This window comes from Microtus oregoni, unplaced genomic scaffold, assembly GCF_018167655.1.
Source record: "Microtus oregoni isolate MIOR12 unplaced genomic scaffold, Mior012 000069F_ref0000032, whole genome shotgun sequence".
Lineage (NCBI taxonomy): Eukaryota > Metazoa > Chordata > Mammalia > Rodentia > Cricetidae > Microtus > Microtus oregoni.
In genome coordinates, this window is record NW_024543976.1 from 7588944 (window position 1) to 7608881 (window position 19938).

Consider the following 19938-nt stretch of genomic DNA (forward strand, 5'->3'; position numbering starts at 1 on the left):
CCCAAATCCTCATCTCATTTGTCCTCAACGTGCCAATATTGCAATAGCTGGGATGCTGGAAAATAAAGAAAATGATTTTGATTCAATGTCTGCAGCAATCTATTAAATACATGGCAGAGTAAAAAAAAAAGAGATATTTGTTATTGATAATTGGGGTAGCAGAAGAACGTGGTGTCTAGTGATAAAGTTGCTAGTTTCTTTCATCTCTAACATTGTCCTCAAAGTGATGGCACAGACAGTACAGGCAAATTTCTCACCAGTGTACCACCTCTGACCATACTTTAGCTGGAGTTGGCACTATTTATCTCCTCCCTCCCAGTGCCCAACCACAATGCCAGCAGAGGGCATGGAAACACCCAACTTGTGATTATTAAATCACACTTTTTTATTGGCTCTTGACGAAAAGTCCCTCAGTCACAGAAAGTAGAGAGGTTCATATCCATTTGTGCAAGACCAACAAGCGGGCAAGCACTGTGTGCCCAAGTCCAGCCCTGGATGAGAGCCAACAGCAGGCTGCGGGGCAGAGCGGGAAACCTGGGGGCTTCACTGAAGCATTCTCACTTCAGAGACTCAGCCTTCTGTCCATCAAGGGAGAGATGGACAGACAGACAGGTACCCACATGCTGTCTCTCTCTCTCTCTCTCTCTCTCTCTCTCTCTCTCTCTCTCTCTCCATTCCCCAGGCCCACAAGGTCTCAGATGTGGGTCACTTGCTTTTGTGGTTAACTGGGTACTTGCATGTTGATTAAACCCTTTGATGTAGTTATTGACTTAAACTTGGATTCCCACTAAGGTGATTCTGGGATGCTGCCCTCCCAAAGCTTTCATGGTAACCATTTAGGCATCACTGAGGGGTTAAGGTATAAGAACTATACTGGGCTGGGATAGAGGAGTCCCTGAAGGTAGTTTTCATCTGCACCACTGGCCACAGTGGGTATGTGGGACGGAACGCCTGCCAAATTCTGCTTCCTGGGGCTATGGAGAAGCTGGTCTCTTATCATCAAGACACCACAGGGTTCTCCTTCCAAGTCCCCCATTCCTGGCTGGGCTCAGGTGAGCACCCTAACTCTGATTCCATTCTGCTGTTCCCATCTCCCTGTTATATTATGCCTTGTTCATCCCATTCATTTTCCTAAGGGGCTCAAGGGCTGATGCGATATCCTAACCCATTTTCTGCCAGTTTAGCATTTGTGGTGGTTTGAAAGAAAACAGCCCCTATAGGGAGTGGCATTATTAGGAGGTGTGGCTTTGTTGGAGTAGGTGTGGCTTGTTGGGGGAAGTGTGTTGCTGAGGGTGGGCTTTGAGGTTTCAGATGCTCAAGCCAAGCCTGGGTCTGTCTGTTGTCTCTGTCTCTGTCTTTGTCTCTCTCTGCTGTCTGTGAGTCAAGATGTAGGACTCTTAGCTCCTTATTCAGCACCATGTCTGCCTGTACACTACCCTACTTCCCCACCATGAAGATAATGGACTAAACCTCTGAACTCTTAGCACCTGATTAAATGTTTTCCTTTGTAAGAGTTACCATGATCATGGTGTCTCTTCACAGAAACCCTAAGACAGTATTCAGTTTTCTTGTTCTAGTACAAAGACATCATTGAGTGTTCTCTTTCTTTTCTTTGGTCACTGGAATGAGGCTTCTATTAAGAAATGGTCCCTGGACGCCGTTATCATCAATAATTAGGATATAAGATGTACAAGATTCCATTAAACAGACTGGAGAGTACCACTGTCTGGGCTACTAGGGTAACTTTTTGAATGCCAGAAAGAACAATCTAGTGATGACACGCAGGAAGTTACTAGACAGTTGCCCCTGGTGGACATGCAGCTCACCCCGTATGCCAAGGAGAGCATGCCAAGAGATTTCCAAATCTTTTCAAAATTTGTATCAAAAAAAAAAATGCTTCATGGACTGGTGAGGGCTTCCTCCTCTCTGCCCCACCCCTGCCACCTCCGCATTTCCTTTCAGTAGGTGTTAGAAGGTGGCCGGGAACATACAAGTGGAAAGAGTTCCCAGGTGACAGTGATCTTGGCCAGAGCTGGGAACCAGGCCACAGAGCACACGTGTTTTCAGACAGCGGGAATTAAATGGTGATTAGCTGTGATGCTCAGTGAATGGGTGTTTCTGGCTGACTGATCCCAGAGCAGAGAGGGAGAAGCGCCAACCTGTTTCTGCCGTTTTTAGGAAATTCTTTATAAAGGCCGTTACTCCACTACTACACTGGAAAACCACACACACACACATACATCTCTATCTGTGCAAAACTAATTATAGTTCTTCTGGAATTTCTCAACCACTTCTGAGAAGCCAGTTTCAGTTCATAACTGTGTGGGATGTGTTTGGTACACACACCGTTTGTGGTATGTGAGCGCACACGAATGTGTGCAGTGTGTGTATACATGTGTACAAAGCCCAAGACACTGCCTAGATATTCTCGAGGCTGTGACAGAGTAATACGGGTCCCAGAGAGTCTAAAGATTTAAAATATGTGCTTCCAGCGACAATGGCACTTCATTTCCCCCCATTTTCTAACGAGGTCTGTTTCTTTCGGATAAGACAATCTATTGGCTGGAAATGTCAATAAATTAAGGTTTTAAATATCTGCATATGGTAAATGTGCATATCCTTTTTTTTTTTCAAAAATGGTGCGTTAACCTTAGAAAGAGAGGTTGCAATAGTGAACGCACTTTGGATTTTGGCTAACTTTCACAGCATTTTTATTTGTTTGTTTCTGTTTATTGAGACAGCGTTTCTCTGTGTAACATCTCTGGCTATCCTGGAACTCACTCTGTAGACCAGGCTGGCCTCGAACTCACAGAGATCTGCCTGCCTCTGCCTCCCGAGTACTGGATTATAAGCATGAACCACCACTGCTTAGCCACAGTATGACATTTTACGCCTAGGTAAAACATACTAACATTTGTAGACCTATTTTTCTCAATTTTTTTTTAAAAAATTTGAGATTATAATTATGTCATTCACCTCTTCCCTTTTCTTCATCTAACCCCTCATTATGTCCATCCCTGCTTGCTCCCTCTCAGATTCACAGTCTCCTTTTATTTAATTGCTATTATGTATATATATACATATATAAAATTTGAATGAAGTCATGCCACTTGAGCTGACAATGTGTTCCCCTCCTCCCCCGGTCAAGAACCCTGGACTATAGCCCTGTTTTAAAAAATCTCAGCATTTCTTAGGAAGATACAGACCTGAGTCACATCGTGAAGTTTTGAGTGGTGGTGACTCCAGGTTCAGAAACCCAACTTTCTTTAAAGATGGGATGGTGGCTGCTGGGTCTAAGTGTGCTCCTCCCTCACTGCCACCTCTGCCTGTGTCCTCATTGGCTGAACACTTTGTAGAGTTTTTTTTTTGTTACTGTGCACAGGGGAAGAGCCTAAGCCCCATGTTGCAGTTCACTGAGGAATCACCTCTGTTATATCAGACTGTACCCTCTCCAGCAAGTAATCCCTGACATGTCACCTAGAGCATATCAACAACAGAGAAGAAAAGGGACCGATTCTCATGGTTCCCTGGGCTTATAGTAAAGATTTGGCTAAAAGCTGGTTCCTTAATGAGAAGCAAGGCCTTCTTCCTGTTGTGAAGTCTTAACAAGGAACTTATTCAAAACAAAGTTATCAGTGAAAAAAATATGAGCCTGTTCATGGCCGGCAACAAAATGATGTCCTGTATAAATATTACCCAGAATCTATTCTTTCTGTTTAGAAAAAGTAATCCAGCTCTCCGTTCCAAACGTGATCTGTTTTTAAATTTGCTGGAACTGTCTTTTTTCCCACGTTTGTTTGTGTCAAATGTGTTCTACGAGTGTGGGGGAACAATCTCTCAGCAGGTTCAGAGACTGACAACTATTCACACACCCAGGCCCATGGAAGACAGAGAAATGAGGCATTGGGGGACCACTGGGTTGGCTTGAGAGCAGTGGAGACATAAGTACAGGCTGCAAAGCAAAGAGACAGAGGGCAGCCAGAGGGAGGGAGGGGAAGGGAGAAGGGAGGGGGAGGGAGGGAGGAGGGGGAGGGAGGGGGAGAGAGGGAGGAGGGGGAGGGAGGAGGGGGAGAGAGGGAAGAGGGAGAGAGAGGGGGAGGGAGGGGGAGAGAGGGAGGAGGGGGAGGGAGGAAGAGGGGGGAGGGAGAGGGAGAGACAAAGAGACAGAGAGAGACATCAGGCAGGAAGCAGGCTGGTCACAGATGGGAAGGGGATTACAGGATCACATTGTGGGGCAAAGCCAGTGCATTCCCGCAGGAACCTGGTAGGTCTAAGGCCAGATGGGATAATTTGTCTTACCCCATGACCCAGACTGTGGAATGCCAGGAACACATTTTCTGACTGGCTTTAAGCCAAGTCATCTCCTGCTTTTCTCATGTGACCGAGGGTGTCCCTTTCACAGGCTGGTTCTAAATCATCAGAGCAGGTTGACACCCAAGCTGTGACTGGTATGTCCAGGGACACCTCCCACTCTACGTGGATTTATAAGACAGAGCAGGTTTGGTACAGCAGAGCCCAGATTAGGTAGTGTGGCCTCTGTTAGGCTTGATCTGTTTTACCAGATTGAAAGTTCCCCTTTGCCTCACTGAGGTCACTGAGAATTTAATATCCATTTGCAAAACTCTGGAATCCTGGTGAAATTACAGATGAAATTTAATGCCTGACATGATCAAGCTTCAACATCCGTGATGCAGAGGTGACAGGGACATACAAAGATGGACTTTTGTACTATAAAATCAAGCTCACAAGTCAAGAGGGAACTACAGGGAGGAGGCCTTGAATCCATGGGTCACTCCTACTGACAGCAAATGAAGTCATTGTACCAGCTTGGCCTATCTGACAAGGTGAGAGTCCATCCCTGTTTTCTTTTACCCACAATTAAAGAAGCTCTCAGCAAATTCTGGGGTGAGGGCAACAGATCCCTCTGAGGGATTGCTGGTAATAGGCCATGTTTGTGAATCTGGACTTAATGTAGCTAAGTTGCCAGTGCTCCCCAAATTAATCTAGCAACTAAACCCCACTAAATTTCCATCTTGCTTATTTGCAGAGACTGGTATATAGATGCTAAAAGCCACATGGAAATTCAAGGGATCCAGCATGACCAAGAAAACCATAAAAGGAAGAAAGGGTGGAATTTTCCCCCTTCTCCTGATTTAAAACACAGCCACCATAATCAAGGAAGAATTGTACCAGTATGAGGACAAGCATACGGCCCAATGGAATTGACTAGAACATTCAGACACAAGCTTCACATCTATGGGAAATTGACTTTGGCTCAGAAGTTAAGACAGTCAGTAGGAGAAAGAATAGTCTTCAAGGCCGGGCGGTGGTGGCACACACCTTTAACCCCAGCCCTTGGGAGGCAGAGGCAGGCGGATCTCTGTGAGTTCGAGGCCAGCCTGGTCTACAAGAGCTAGTTCCAGGACAGGAACCAAAAGCTACGGAGAAACCCTGTCTTGAAAACTAAAAAAAAAAAAAAAAAAAAAAAGGGATAGTCTTCAAAACTGTGCTGAGACCATTGAATATAGAATGAAGTTTGACCCCCCCCATCATAGCATAAAAGATTAACTCAAAGCGAATCAAAAACCTAAGTATAAAGGTTTTAAAAACTTTAGAAGTCAACATAGAAATAAACAAATAAACCTCTGCAATCCTGCATTAGGCAATGATTTCTTAAAACTGATAGCAAAAGCACACGGGAGCAACATTTGAAAATTGGGACAAGGTAGGTTTTATCAAAATAAAAACTTCTGCTGAGAAGAAGGTTATGGAAATGGCGGGAGCAAAAATAGAAAATGGAGGAGAAGGGCTTGCAAATCATATCTGGTAAAGAACATTTATATAATGTGGTCTTAGAACTCAAAGATATAAAGAAAAAGAACCCGTTTAAGAATTAATGAAGGCTATGAATATATATTCCTCCCAAGAAGATGTACAGGTGGCCAATAAATGCACAGATGATGGATCCCCAGCATCATCAGTCACCAGAGGAACACAAAGCAAAACCTCCGAGAGGTACCACTTCCTAGCTACTGAGACGGATGTCACTAGAAAGACGGATGTGTGCCGGGGATACAGACGCGCTCAGATGCTGCTGGTGGGAACGTAAAGTGTTCCTGCCAGAAGAGCGATGTTCTTGCTCATGATTTACAGACTCTGAAGGCAGCACTAAATGCCCAAGCAAACCTGTATATCATGAGTAAAGATATCATTCTTCTTCTGGGATCACTACTCACCGGATAAACTTCCCAGCTGAATTCATAAAGCCACATAAATAAGGAGGAGTTTCTACCCCATGGTTAGAAATTTTGTGCTCAATCATAACATGAATTTATCATGACTCAAACTTTTAAGGAAGGAAAAGTTCTTAAACTTTTGTTTCTGGGAAAGATTTTAATATTTGGATATGAACCATATTAGGAATAGTTCATAGTTTTATCTCTATGATGATTCTAATTATAGTCTTGAGACTTCTTTAAAAATTTTTTCTTTCTCAATACTCAAAATATACCAAAGAAATCTTGCTGGCCTACATTCTATCAATGGGATCTTACATTTAAGCTCAATGAAACTGACTACCCTTGGTGACTGATAAATCACACCTAACACATAACATTTCATGGACAAAAATGTGTTCACTTGCATTTTTTAATTTTTTTCCTGAAAGAAAATGACCTGTGTGAAAGAAGAAGCAACACCACTAGATACTAAAGCATTGGCTATTTCTTTCAAACACTGGCCTTAAGGTCATACCTGACCATCCAGGGAGGCAGCGGCAGTGGCCTGTGGTGGGGTGGCAGCCATCTGCATGGCTGCAGTCACAGCGTTCAGCACAGTTTAGCCCGTATGTGCCATCCTGCAAGGAAGAGAACATCAAAGCCAGCGATGACAAATCTAAGTATTCCCATGACACAAACCACAAGGGCCCTGACACGTTTCTTAGGAACAGACATCACATCCCCTCTCCCCGTGATGCAAAACACAAGCTTGCGGGGTAGCATTTGAAAATCCCCTCAACGCTAACTTAGGTTTGATCCAATAATTAGAAGATGGACAGGGTGAAGCCAATTGTGTCAGCTTGTATGCATGTACACATACAATAAATATAAGCATGCAATTGACTAAAAGAACCCTTTACCACACTCCTGAAAATATGTTCATTTGTCTTTAATGAGTCTTACAACATAGTTCAGCGTCGTGCTCCCTATAATTCTCTTTCCTTAGAGGAAAGAGGGGTCTTTGCCCACATAATAAAGATACACATGCACACATACAAACATACACACACAGACACACACACTTACACACGCTAGATAGACACAGATTAAATCGATGATACGTACATAGATACATAGATATGGATATATAGATGCTATATATGTGATATACATATAATTGAGTTAAGTTCATTTCCATAATCTGTTGTCAGTGGAACAGATGACATAATGAAGAAGACTGAAAATCGATTGTTACTTTCTCTAATAACTATCTTTCTTTCCGGGAAAAAGTCTAAACTGTGCAGAATGTTATGATTCATGACTGTAAATAAGCATGACATTGGCAGCCTCCTCATCTGCCCCATATGTATATGCTACTGTTGAGTGGTCCAATACAGAGGAGACCCTTGGTGGGTGGGCATGACCAACTAATTATTCACGAAGAAGAATGAAAAAGTTTTTATTGGTAGGGGAAACTTATTTTCGACTCCAGACCCTAGGAATTGGTATAGGGTACCACAACCCTCTCTGTGTTACCCAAACACTGAGGAAAACAGCCCAGTGACTGAGGGTGGGGACATGGAAACAGGCAGCGGGTGTTAGATGACATAATCATTTGTCTAGTAACCAGCTAACCCACTACTTAGGCTCCACTAGGGTTTGACAGGATTGCACAGCATTTAGCTCTGTTGTAATAGATGTGACCGAACCATCAGATTTCCCTAATACATCTACTGCAGAAAAATAGTCAGCGTGCACAGGGGTTTCCACTTTGTCTATAATGAAGAAGTAAAGACCACCTAACAGCCCAGTGGAGCTTTGTTAATCTGTCCATTGGTCTGAAGAGACACAGCAAAGATAGCTTAGCTCCTAGGGGCTTGGGGAACACAGAATAATGCAGGGCAGGAATCCTTTATTGGCTGGGAAATGGGTTGTACTTAACAAGAAGGATGCCCAGAGGAGGAAAGAGAGGCCTGTGGAAGCCCTGTCTCTGGAATGGCCCAATTCAGGGGATCCCATTGTTATCTGATAATGTCCTGGGGGAGAGAACCTACTACTGTTGATAGAAGGCTTGATGGCTCCAAAAGAAATCATGGCATAAGCAGGGAAAGAAAGCAGTCAAGGGCTTTGGAAAGCAAGCACCAGGTCACTATAGAACCCCCTTCCCATTTCACCCCCAGCTAGTCTGCAGCACCTACAGAGGAGAGTTTCCAATGATGCATGTCTCCAAATTAGGTCAAGGGAAGGGAGTAAGTACTGTGGAGACTTCTGGGCCTCCAGAAATATTTACATCAACCGAGGCTGTTTCCAAATCTCCTTTCATCACTTCAATGCGCATTTCTGTGACACCAGCCACCGCCCCCTTTTCAGCCCCCTGTCACTTCCCAGCCCAAAGCCTGCAGATTTCCATTATAATGGGAACAGAATACGTGGAGAGTTGACAGGCATACACTGGGTGTTTGACCAATGCTGCTGCCTGGCTGCACCCCAGAGATGAGTGGATAAGGAAGGGAAAATGCTGGAGTGGGGGGCTGGGAAAGCAGCATGGGGGTGAAAGGAAAGAAGGAAGCATTCTTTAAAGCCTGCCTAACTGATTTCCACTCCATGCCTTTCCAAGCCTCTGCCCACTTCCACTCATGTAACAGTTATTGAAGACTGGGTCACACTCATTCACCTCCAGTCAGGAAAAACAAACAAACAACAAAGTGGGCAAAGAAATCAACCCTCCTGCATAGTCCTCCGGGCGTGGCCACCCAGAGCCCACATACCTGGCAGGGAAGTTCACATTTCTTCCCTCGCCATCCAGGCGCACAGGTGCAGGTCCCATCCAGGGTGTTGCAGGCACCCCCGTTGAGGCACTGACATGTTAAGTTACAGCCAAAGCCCCAAGTGCCACTGGGGCAGCTGATGGAACAGTCTACCCCGTGCCAGCCTGCGTGACAAGAACGACAGAGCGTGTGAGGAGACAAAGGAGGACCGGGAGCTTTGCTGAGCTCTTCCAAGCCACGTCTCCCTTTAGAGACATCTTGGAGATGCCTAACAGTGCTGCCCAGCCCCGTTCGCAGCAGTGGCAGACAGTTTTGGCTCTGTCACAAAAGGCCTCCACCAGAAATGAAAAGGAACCCCCAAGGAAGCAAGCAGCCAACTGTGCCCTGTGATCGGTCAGGGATGCTAACACTGAGACGCACCCCTGGGCTACTGGGACGGGATGGTGGAGTGAGGTCACCTTTAATGGGCTGTGGTGGTTGGAGTAGAATGATAAGCTTTGTTTATTTCTATGGGAGGAAGTAGAAGGTTTGTTCTTGGAAGAATAGCTCCATCTTTGAAGCAGTAGCCATTAACCATAAAAAAAAGGGGGGGGCTACAAGATCCTGGCTGCAGCCATGGAGGACACAGTCCGGGTCACACATACAATCTGTGCTGGCTGCATTTCCTGTCATGCCTCCAAGTCAGGCCATTTGGGGGCACAGACATGCCTGCTTGTTTACCTCCCCAAAGTCATGGACTCAGACCCTGAAAGCTGGCAGCAGCTTCAGAGATGACCAAATATGAGTTTCTTTCCTGGCGTCAGGAAGGATGAGGGAGGATGAGGTCACACTGAGTTTAGTGGATTTCGAGCTAGAACCCTCATCCATGTGTCCTTCCAGTGACTCTAGGAGGCGACAGAACCAGGATCTACAAAAGATTCAGACACCCATACTCTTACCTGCCTTACAGATACAAGAGCCATCCACAGGAGAACAGACAGCATCGTTTTTACAGCGACAGCGAGAGGAACAGTTTATCCCATAGCTTCCCAGAGGACACGGGGTAGAGCAGTTAATTCCCTAGATGAGCACAAACGGCAAAATGTGGCTACTTTTCCCAACCGAAACCATGCCAGCACAAACAAAAATACACTGCGGCGTTGCTAATTGGGCTTTCTCTCTCGTTTTAACACTCAATACTTTTTCTTATACAAATTGTACATATTCAAGTGCAACACTGGCTAGTCCATGATTATGATAAAATGTTAAGTAGGACACGCCAAATGCTGACTTCTTTAGATTTATCTTTGTAACAGAACAAACCTTTCTCCCTTGGTTATACAAGTAGACATATAAAAATAAATGATAACTGTAAAGTTATTATCAACAAAAAATATAACACAAACTGCACATCATTTCTAAATGCTCCATGGGCCTCCTCGTATAAGATGCAATATTGTAAATGGTCGAATTAAAACAATACTCAGCCAGTGGTATGGTTCAGTTTACCCAGCAGTAGGCATTAAACACAGAACTGAGCTACCAAAGGTGACTGGGGGCAGCACTTTTCAAAAACTCAAAAGACTTTTAAGAGAAAGTTAATTCAGGGGACAGCCAAAGGATTGTGATACTAATCAGAAATCTCTGGGAAGGTTCTCTCTGCTCTACGACTTCAGGGTCCACTCTTTCTATGTGATGTACCCCGGATCGACCATCAACATTCTCCAGAGTTCAACACTATCTTTATAATGGGATGAAAGAAAGCACAGCCACCACGTCCCCTTTTCAATAGCTAAGAAAGTTCTGGGGACCACAGGCACAATTCTGCTCCCTTGTGAAGGTACATTTGTAAACTCTACACTTTCAAAGGGACTTAAGGACTTTGTGCATATATAGCGTGTGAATGTATCATGAGTCAGAACTGATGCAGGCTGTGTCTTTAAATTTTGAGGAGTTAAAACAGAATCTGGTATAAAGAATAACTAGGCTGGGCGGTGGTGGTACACGCCTTTAATTCCAGCACTCGGGAGGCAGAGGCAGGCAAATCTCAGTGAGTTCGAGGTCAGCTTGGTCCACAGAGCTAGTTCCAGGACAGCCTGGGCTATTGCACAGAGGAAAAAAGAAAGAAAATAATAGCTAACAATAACCACATGGAAAAAAATATCTCTCTGTTGTCTATAGCTCACAATAAGACAATTACATAAGGAGTACTTATAATGGGCCATACTTCCTGGTGAGTTCTAACAGCAAAACTTAATGACATCTTGGTGGTTTTATTAGTATTCTCAGTCATCAATGGGATGTTAAAGTTACTAATCTCAAACAGTTCTTCTCTCATGGATGCTTTGAATGGTTCAATCACATTCACTCTGCTTCATGGCAGCTCACATAAATGGTGCTGCTGATGTGCTTGTTCCACACTGCGCATCCCTGTCCTGCCTCCAGAGGCCAAGGTACTCACTTTGAATCCAGGGGCGCAGGCGCACCTTCCCGTCACGCTGTCACAGTCAGCCCCATTCTGGCAGCTGCAGATCTGTTGGCAAGTTTCCCCATAGAATCCAGGAGAGCATGTTTCATTACAGTAGAGGCCAGACCAGCCCGGCTTGCAGCCACACTCTCCAGACATGGGATGACAGCTGAGAGACACAGATGAAAGGAACAAGTCATTCTGGGTAAACATGACACTTCAGCCATGTGCAAATGTTGCTTTCTCAATAGTCACTAAATGTGCAGGTAATTCCACGAACATGATTTAAACTTAATTCTTACGGTGCTACATTTGGTGGTGCATTTAATCGATGCTTGAGTGTTACTACAGAGCTAGTGAATTGAATCAGCATTGTGCCCTAGCCAAGTAGCTACAATAACCATATCCTTTTGTCTAAAAGTCTTTTTAATTGTCTTGAACTGAAAGCACTAACTCAATAAGAAGGCAGCACCACGAGACACAAGTCCACTGTGTAATAGCCAAGGAATTCCAAAAGCAGCGACCTTGCCAACAAGCCTCTCCCCCCCCAATCCATCTACCTGGTGGTACAGCAGCAGCTGCCACCTGGAACAGTAGCCACATTGACAGGCCAGGCAGCCAGCTGTTGCCCCACAGCAAATGGACACATCAGCTGTGCTGAGATGTTCATGCAAGTGAGCGGGCACAATAAGGCCCTCTGTGCCATGCTGGCTTAAAACGTGTGCTCCTCGGCACTGGAAAACCTTGACGATCAAACTCAGCTGACAATAGAAAAACTGTGTGGAGATTGTCTCCTGTCACCACAAAGCCCAAACCCTCTCCTTAAATAGGGCAAATGACAAGATCTCATTTCCATCTAGAAATTTGCTAAATGGTCTTTTTAAGGAGTCCTCCATCACCGCTGGCTCTTCCACTCTCCATCTCCTGCTCTGCACAGCTCCTTGAGCCTGGAGGGTAGGAATTTGATGAAACATCGCCCTCGGGACTGAGTGCACCCAAGTCTCTCACTCCACACACTGTCCAGTTGGGGCTCTCTGTGTTACTTCCCATCTACTGTAAGAAGAAGGTCCCTGATGAGGGCAGAGAATTACTCTTGGTCTCTCCTTCAGCCTCATCTCCCATCTCTAACTGTTACTAGCACTTAACCATGCCAACTCAGAACTATATATGAGTAGCCATATCCCCCTATATTGTTGTATATCTTACCATCTGAACTAAACAGCCTTCCTACCTGCATCCACACATGCCTCGTCACCTAAAGCACCAATCACACCACAGCTCCTCCTTAAAGCCTGTCAAAGTTTCCCTGCTAAACAACACTTGGGATAAAACCCATGCTGTCTAATATGCTGACATGACTGTACTATTTATTACCTAAGCCAGGACTTCTTAAGAGTGGAGAGGGAAATGCTAAAACTTACCCCAGGACAATAGGCTTAACTAGTGTGTCCTCATGAAGTCAGAGATAGAGTCACCCTAAGACAATCATGAAGCCTCGGCATTGGCCATTGCCATTTCGGCATGTGCTCCAACCCAACAGCGAAAGGCCTGCCATATAGTTCTCTCTTCATCTCTATGCTCAGCCACATGGCATGTCTTTCAGCTTGCAAAAGCATCCAGACTTCTGTCCTTCAAGAACTTCCATGGGGCTGTTCCAACGTCCTAAGAGACACCTTCCTTTTCCCACCTGTCTCTCTGTCCATCTTGTCCTCAATCTCCGCTGAAACAGCCCTTTTTCTAGATGTCTTCTCCACCCAGTAAGACTGAAGTAGGTCTCCCAAGTTCCCTTCCCCTTCCTTGGCTCACCTGTCGGTCTGCAGCCTTCACTTATTTACCCCCACACCTTCTTTTCCCACCACACCACAAGATCTAGGAGGACAGGAGTTAAATCACATGTGCTGCCCATCCCCTGCACATAGTAGGCTCACAGCAAAGACTGCAGGGTGAATTGATGAAAATGACATCGCCACCTTCATCTCATATCATCCCTGCTTCCTCTGAGGCATGGCACAAGTACCTGTGTCCAAAGGCAGGGCTTCCCCTAAACTTTGTTTCATAAATGAGGAAACTGAGTCCTGGAACGGGTAAAGCTTATTCAGAGGTTCGTATATGTAGTAGTGGCAGAATCAGACTTCAACACAGCCTTGTCAGTGTGTTTTGAAATAGAGAGAAAAGGAAGTTTGTTGAGAGCCTTCGGGAGAGACTCAATGCGAAAAGGAATTGCTAAAATTTAGGATTGAATGCTGTGATACATAGTCAGCAAGACTGTGAAAACCAGACAAACTTATTTGAGTAAAACCTTAAATTTGAGAAAAGCAAAAGGAAATAAAATGTTTTACTTTATCTTAATCTTAATAAAGGAAAGGACACGCTTTGGAAGAAAATGGCTTACAATTAAAAATCAGAAACGTTATTCATGATATAGGCATGAATGCTGAAGAAAATATATGAATGTGAACTGGGGGGCCGACAGAGAAAAAGATATTGAAGGGACCCCAGTGAATGGCAGTCCAATGCACTGGTTCTCACAATGATTGACACCAGGATTAGCATTCTGCAACTTGTAATTAGGGGTAGGACACCTCAGCTGTTTGAAGGAACTCAATGGGCTCTCCCTCATGCAGTTAACGGATAATGAGACCAACATGTGGAAGATTGGAGGTGGAAGGGTGTTACTTCGTACCTGTTTTCTGTCAAAAGAACAAATTACCTTACACATGAAAATATAATTTTGCACATATGGAAATATTTGTCATTTTATATATGCACATAATTAAAGCTACATTTAAAAAGTATTTCTTCAATTTAATAGCTAACTTGTAACAGGAGTCCAATGGTACATAATACTGGCTGAGGCTCATGACATGGGCCTGTGACCCCAGCTATTCAGGAGGCTAGGACAGGAGGATTGTCAGTTGAAGGACTATTTGGACCATACCGTAAATTCAAGGTCAGCCTAGGCATTTTGTGAGGCTCTGTCTCAAGATAAAAACTACAAAAAGAGTTGGGGCTGTTTCAGTAATAAAGTACTTCCTAGCATGTGTGAGGTCCTGGGTTCAAGCCCCAAAAGACATATTTATTAAACCATCATGAGTTATTGAGCTTTCTTTTATTTTATTTTTTTCCTTATATGCGGTCTGCACTCAAATGCAGTGACAATTGGGCGGTCTCCTGGTTGGTTTTCACTGTGCGCTTGATGCAACCTAGAGTCACCTGGGAAGAGGGCACCTCAATTGAAGAGTTCACTCAATCGGATTGGCTAGGCTTGTGAGGGCTTTTCTTGATCGATGACTGATATGGAATGGAGCAGCCCACTATGGGTGGCACCATCCCTAGGCAAGTGGGTATGGACCATATAACAGGGTTAGGTAAGCATGAAGAGATGGAGCCCGTAAACATCCTTTCCTCAACATTTCTGCTCAAGGTTCATGCTTGGATTTCTACCCTGACATTTCTCGGGGACAGACTGTTATTTGGAAGTGGAAGCTGAAACAAACTTCTTCCTCCCCAAGTTGCTTTTAGCTGTGCTCTTTATCACAGCATCAGGAAAACAAATTAGAACAGGTGGGGTTTGCCAACTCAGGCAATAGTGTTTGCTAACGGCTACTGACTGTCCTTATTAACAAGGACTAGTAGACAAATGCCATGTGCAGTCTAAGTAAACTCATTCTATCTTCTTGCTCTAAATCATTTCCACTATAAAAGTTAGTTTTCCACCTGAAAGTCTAGGTCAGCAAAAATGTCTTTGGGTTCAATAATATTTATATATTAATATTACCAGTAAGTATATTTAAATTAATCTCAACTAAATGATGGATTACAAAATGAAATGGCTACACTTTGGGGAATGCCTCTCCTAAAGAAGTGGAGGCCAAGATGAAGGACAGTCAGGTCTACATAGCAAGTTTCAAGTCAACCAGGGATATATAATGAGACCTTTTCTCCAAACAATAAAATAAAATACAATAGTTTATTGAACCTGGGCTCTCTTGTGAGTGTTGCTTTATCTTAAAGATGAATATTGGCAACATGACATAACCAAATGCTTAAACATATTTAGATGTTAGAGCCTGCCCTGGCTATTGTTGCCTTTAGAAGCCAGCTGGCTAAAATGAACCCAGGCTACCTTTCTGGAGACTCCATGTGCCTAGTCACTCTTGTCATCTAGCCAAATGCCAGATACGGAGTGAGGATTTTCAGAACCAGTCAGCTTCCAACGGATCTGCCAGGTGTCCATACAGAAAACAGCAGACGAGACACCCCAGGATGAACCTAACCTACACAGCAGAAAGTCATCGGCTACTAAGGCTGCTCAATTTGGCATCATATGTTTGTTTGTTGTGATGCGACTAATGCTAGCCAATCCCCACCCCTCCTCAAGTGTGCTGCTCTCATAGGTCAGTATGGGCATGCGCAGAACCTAGACATTATGTAAACTAGTAATTTACATTGCATTGTATATATGATTAATTACACAGAAAGCTTTGGATAAGTTTACTGCATGAATTATATATAACTACAAATCTGTACTTGCTTTATTAGATGAGAGGAAAGCGAATTAGGCTTTCAATTAAAGCAATGATTCTAAGCCCTTTTTCTCTTGAAAGGGCCCTGCATTTTACATGGATGCTCAAGAGATAAGAATTAACAGATGGCTCCTGCTGTGTAGCCAACATGATACATTCATGTAATCCACATTTAACTAGCTTTAATAGAAATTTGGAAAAGCTAATCTTTTAAAATAGTTCTCATGACTAAGGGCATTTGAATTGTTTCTAAATCTTCTGAATATTTGATACATGTCGTTTAGGTATTGTTTTGATCTATTTAATTATCAAACAACTGCATCTACTTCTTTATTGGAGTATATACATTTAGTCTGATGGGGCCTATGTCAAAAGCTCCACAGTCCTATGATGGGGGGGTCGGACCTTCTGCCTGCATCTAGATGCCCAGTTCCACCAAAACAAAGTCTCCATGCTTCTCTAGTTCCTCTCAGAAGGGAGGTCTACGTTCATGCAGGTTTTCTGCTTTATTTGGTTTCTGTTGTTTCCACATATAACAAAGCAGTCTGCTGGTGATGGTGCCACATGAGGCTTGCCCTACTGTAGAGGAAGCCACACTCATGATTTGTGTTTAATAGAGCCAGCTTCTTACATATCAGAAAGTTGAAAATAAATCTTTGCATACTTACTATCTAAATGGTTCATCTACAATATAACAATATGTTCCAATTTAAGAAACCCAAAAAACAAAAAACAACAACAAAAAAAAAAAGAAACCCAAAGTTGACCATACAAAGATACGTGATTCACTTGGAGTGCATACTTCTTACACACACATACACACTATAATACAAAATGCATTTTTCTTGTGTTCATAACAATGGCTTAAAGGATCGACCAATCACACACCTTTGTTTCCCTTTAGCTCTCATGTGTTTGGGATTTGATGTGGCTGAGTACAAATGGAGTCCCATCTGCACTGAATGCAAACAGAAGTCTTTCTCCTAGCATCTGAACTGTTGGATACTGCGCTACATTCTTGTCTAGTTTATCTTTTCCAGAAGTCTACAAACAGGCGGGGAATTCTAAGTTACGTGTGTCTGGTCTGTGGAGAAGGAGAGAGGGAAAGAATAGATGGGAAGATACTTTTCAGGGACAGACAAGGTACAGTAGGGTGGACAGGAGTGTGGTTTCCTGTTCCTAGATTTTTGGAGAGATTTTTGAGCTGAAAGACCCCTGTGAGCTATTTTTTTTTTTTTTTGGTCAGAGCAATCCGTTCTGAAAGTTATTCCACATGTGACAACCACATGTGAAGCGCGTTCACAAACCCTGCCCACTTCCTCTCTGCAGCCTTTCCTTCCTCCCCCAGCTGTGTTCTCAAGTAAAAGACGCTGCAGTAAGCGTGGTGTTTCCACATCCCGCCCTCGGTTTAACCCCTGTCCCTGCACGGTCTCTTTGCTTCTCTGGGAATGTCACACAATCCTTCTCTTAAGGAAACGTTCTGTTCATCTCAGCAGAATCATTTTACCAGTCCCCATGCATAGATAAAATAACCTAATACCCACCACCAGCCAATAACCTTAGCCCTTCCAACAGGGGCTTTCAGTCACTAGGTGAAAAACAAAATGTCCTTCAACTTGATGATTTCTGTCGATGAGAGGCCATTCTTGCCAAGCCCTGGACACTCAAGTTAGAGCTTTAATAGACAATGCTTTCCCAGGGGCAGCTGGCACTCACCTGTGAGTGTTGTCCAGGTGGCAGGGGCACCGCTTGTCACATTTGATGCCGTACAGCCCTTCGGGACACAGGCGCGCCTCACAGAGCTCGCCCGCGAAGCCTGCTTCACACAGACATGCTCCACTCACGTGATAGCACTTCCCTCCGTTAACACACCTGCAGGGCTCCGCACAGCCAGCTCCATAGGTCCCGACAGGACATTCATCCTGACACCTACTCAGACAAGAGGCCAACAGTTGGTTCAAAAGGGCCTAACCATGTACAAGTTGAAATGCTTTTTGAGCCCATAGTATGCCAGGTTTGTTCCACTATAGGCAGAAAAGTCAAGAGATGGACCACTCTGGATAAGAGAATTAGCAGTCATAAATGGGTAAAAGGGAGAACTAAATAAAAACAACGACTCGAGGAATTCTGAGATTCCAACATCAGATGTCCTTCATCCCAGTTTGTAGGTTATAAGAAGGCTTTGGGTTTTCTAACAATTTCTTTCTGTTTCTCTCTTTCTTTTTTTTCTTTTTTTCTTTCTTTTTTTTTTGTGGCAAGCGGGATATTGTCTTCTGTTGGGAAAGATGGCAAGGGAGAAAAACCAACCAAAAATTTCACCTTAGTGTCTTTTGAACAAAAAATGATGTGGAGGGGAGAGGTGCTTTGGTAAGTTGGACAAGGTAAGAAGCTGATGCTGGAGGACTAAAGACTCATCACTGCTCTGTGGAAAGCATGGGTAGTTACTGGGGAGAGCCAGCTCTCTTTCTGGTGATATGAGGTGACGAGGAGCACTCAGCCAAGAAGACAGAGATAACATCACACACCTGGAGGAGTGCTCACCTCAGTAGGGAGCACTATCTCGGCAGCCACCTCTCATGTGGCTTCCCAGTCATGACAGACTCCAATTAAAAAAAACAAACAAACAAACAAAAACGCAGGTCAGTATTGCATTCTCCAGATGTGAACAATGCAAGCAGCAAGGCATACAAAAGAGCAGCGGCAGAAAAACAGTTCCAAGAGAAACAAACTTTCCACCAGGCTTGGCATAATGATAGGGTGTGGTGAACACCAATACTGGGATTCTAAGTATAGAGGGAGAGCCTTGGGAGCCTGCTGACATTTTGCTGGCTGACTCTGGCTCTAGCGTGCATTAAGTACGGTGGAGGAAAGGAAAGACCCTCCTAGGAGTAGGTTTGACTGCTTCTAGACCATCTCCAAGTGCGCTTGTCAGCTGCCATTTCTAACTGCTTAACCACTAAAGAAATTCTGGAGCAGCCGAGTGAGTACTTCAAATAAATTCATATGTAGACTTTAGAGCTACATTTGAACGCATATGGCTATTTCTAGACCAGAGTATTTGTTTTATAAAGGTCCTCAATATTTTTAACCTTCAAGGTACTTTAGTAAACCAAGTCATCTGATTTTTTTTTTCCCTTTAAAGCGTACTCTTTAAAGAAAGACTTCATAAGATACAAAAATTGGACCTAATCTAAGCATTTGCTAATGGCTGGCAAGAGAGCTTCTCAATATGTCTGAAGGTATGTCCTTGCAATTCAATGCCAATGGAAGAAACATTAAAAAAAAAATACCACTTCCTCACCCTCTTTTGTGAATTTATAAACAAAACAATTGCTAAATTTTGGATTGGTGGGATGACTTAGGGTATAAAGATACTCAGTGGCCTGAGCTGGAACCCAGAAGCCACGTGACTGAAAGATGAGCTGTTTTCCACATGCTGCTCTCTGACCCCCACACAGGTTCCACACCCCGCCCCATACCTAACACACACAGTAAATACATAAATATTAGTTAGGAAAAGGCTGGACCTTGAGTTAATTTTAATGTGGTTTATTTCAATAAGCTGTAAAGGCTGTTGGAAGTCGGATGCTTCAGAAAGTTATGTCGCCAGCATCACAGAGAAGCAGAGTGTGGGGCCTCATTGTGTCTTGGCAGTGTTTTCTTTCTCTCGCAAAGCAAAAGGTATAATAGTTGGCCTTGGCCTGTATTTACCTTTCTAGTCTTTAATTAGACATCCAGCAGTTTCTAGTGTACGTTCAGAACACATACACTTGGATTTGCTGTCCAGGCCGTCACTGTGGGAGCTGCTTCTTCTGTTAGTGCTGCCCCTTCCTGTCAGTAAGAAGTATGCATTTCTACCTGCCAAACCCAAACAGTGGGTCGGGCAGCTTTCTAGTAGAGACTTTGCCCATGGTTTTTTTTTTTTTTCCATTGCTGCTTTAAATGTGTGCAAATGTATAAGGTAGAGTGTGATAATTCAA

General features: G+C 43.9%; 1 protein-coding gene across 1 annotated transcript in view; it reads right to left on the bottom strand.

Annotated features, from left to right (window-relative positions):
• Nucleotides 1-19938, bottom strand: part of LOC121440675 (multiple epidermal growth factor-like domains protein 10) — a 153278-nt gene that overhangs the window by 27706 nt on the left and 105634 nt on the right. The window contains exons 9-13 of the mRNA XM_041641472.1: nucleotides 17675-17887; nucleotides 11427-11601; nucleotides 9925-10045; nucleotides 8987-9150; nucleotides 6754-6856 (exon numbers count right to left, since the gene is read on the bottom strand). Of these exons, the coding sequence (XP_041497406.1) occupies nucleotides 6754-6856; nucleotides 8987-9150; nucleotides 9925-10045; nucleotides 11427-11601; nucleotides 17675-17887 (776 nt within the window). The remainder of the gene's footprint in view (nucleotides 1-6753; nucleotides 6857-8986; nucleotides 9151-9924; nucleotides 10046-11426; nucleotides 11602-17674; nucleotides 17888-19938) is intronic.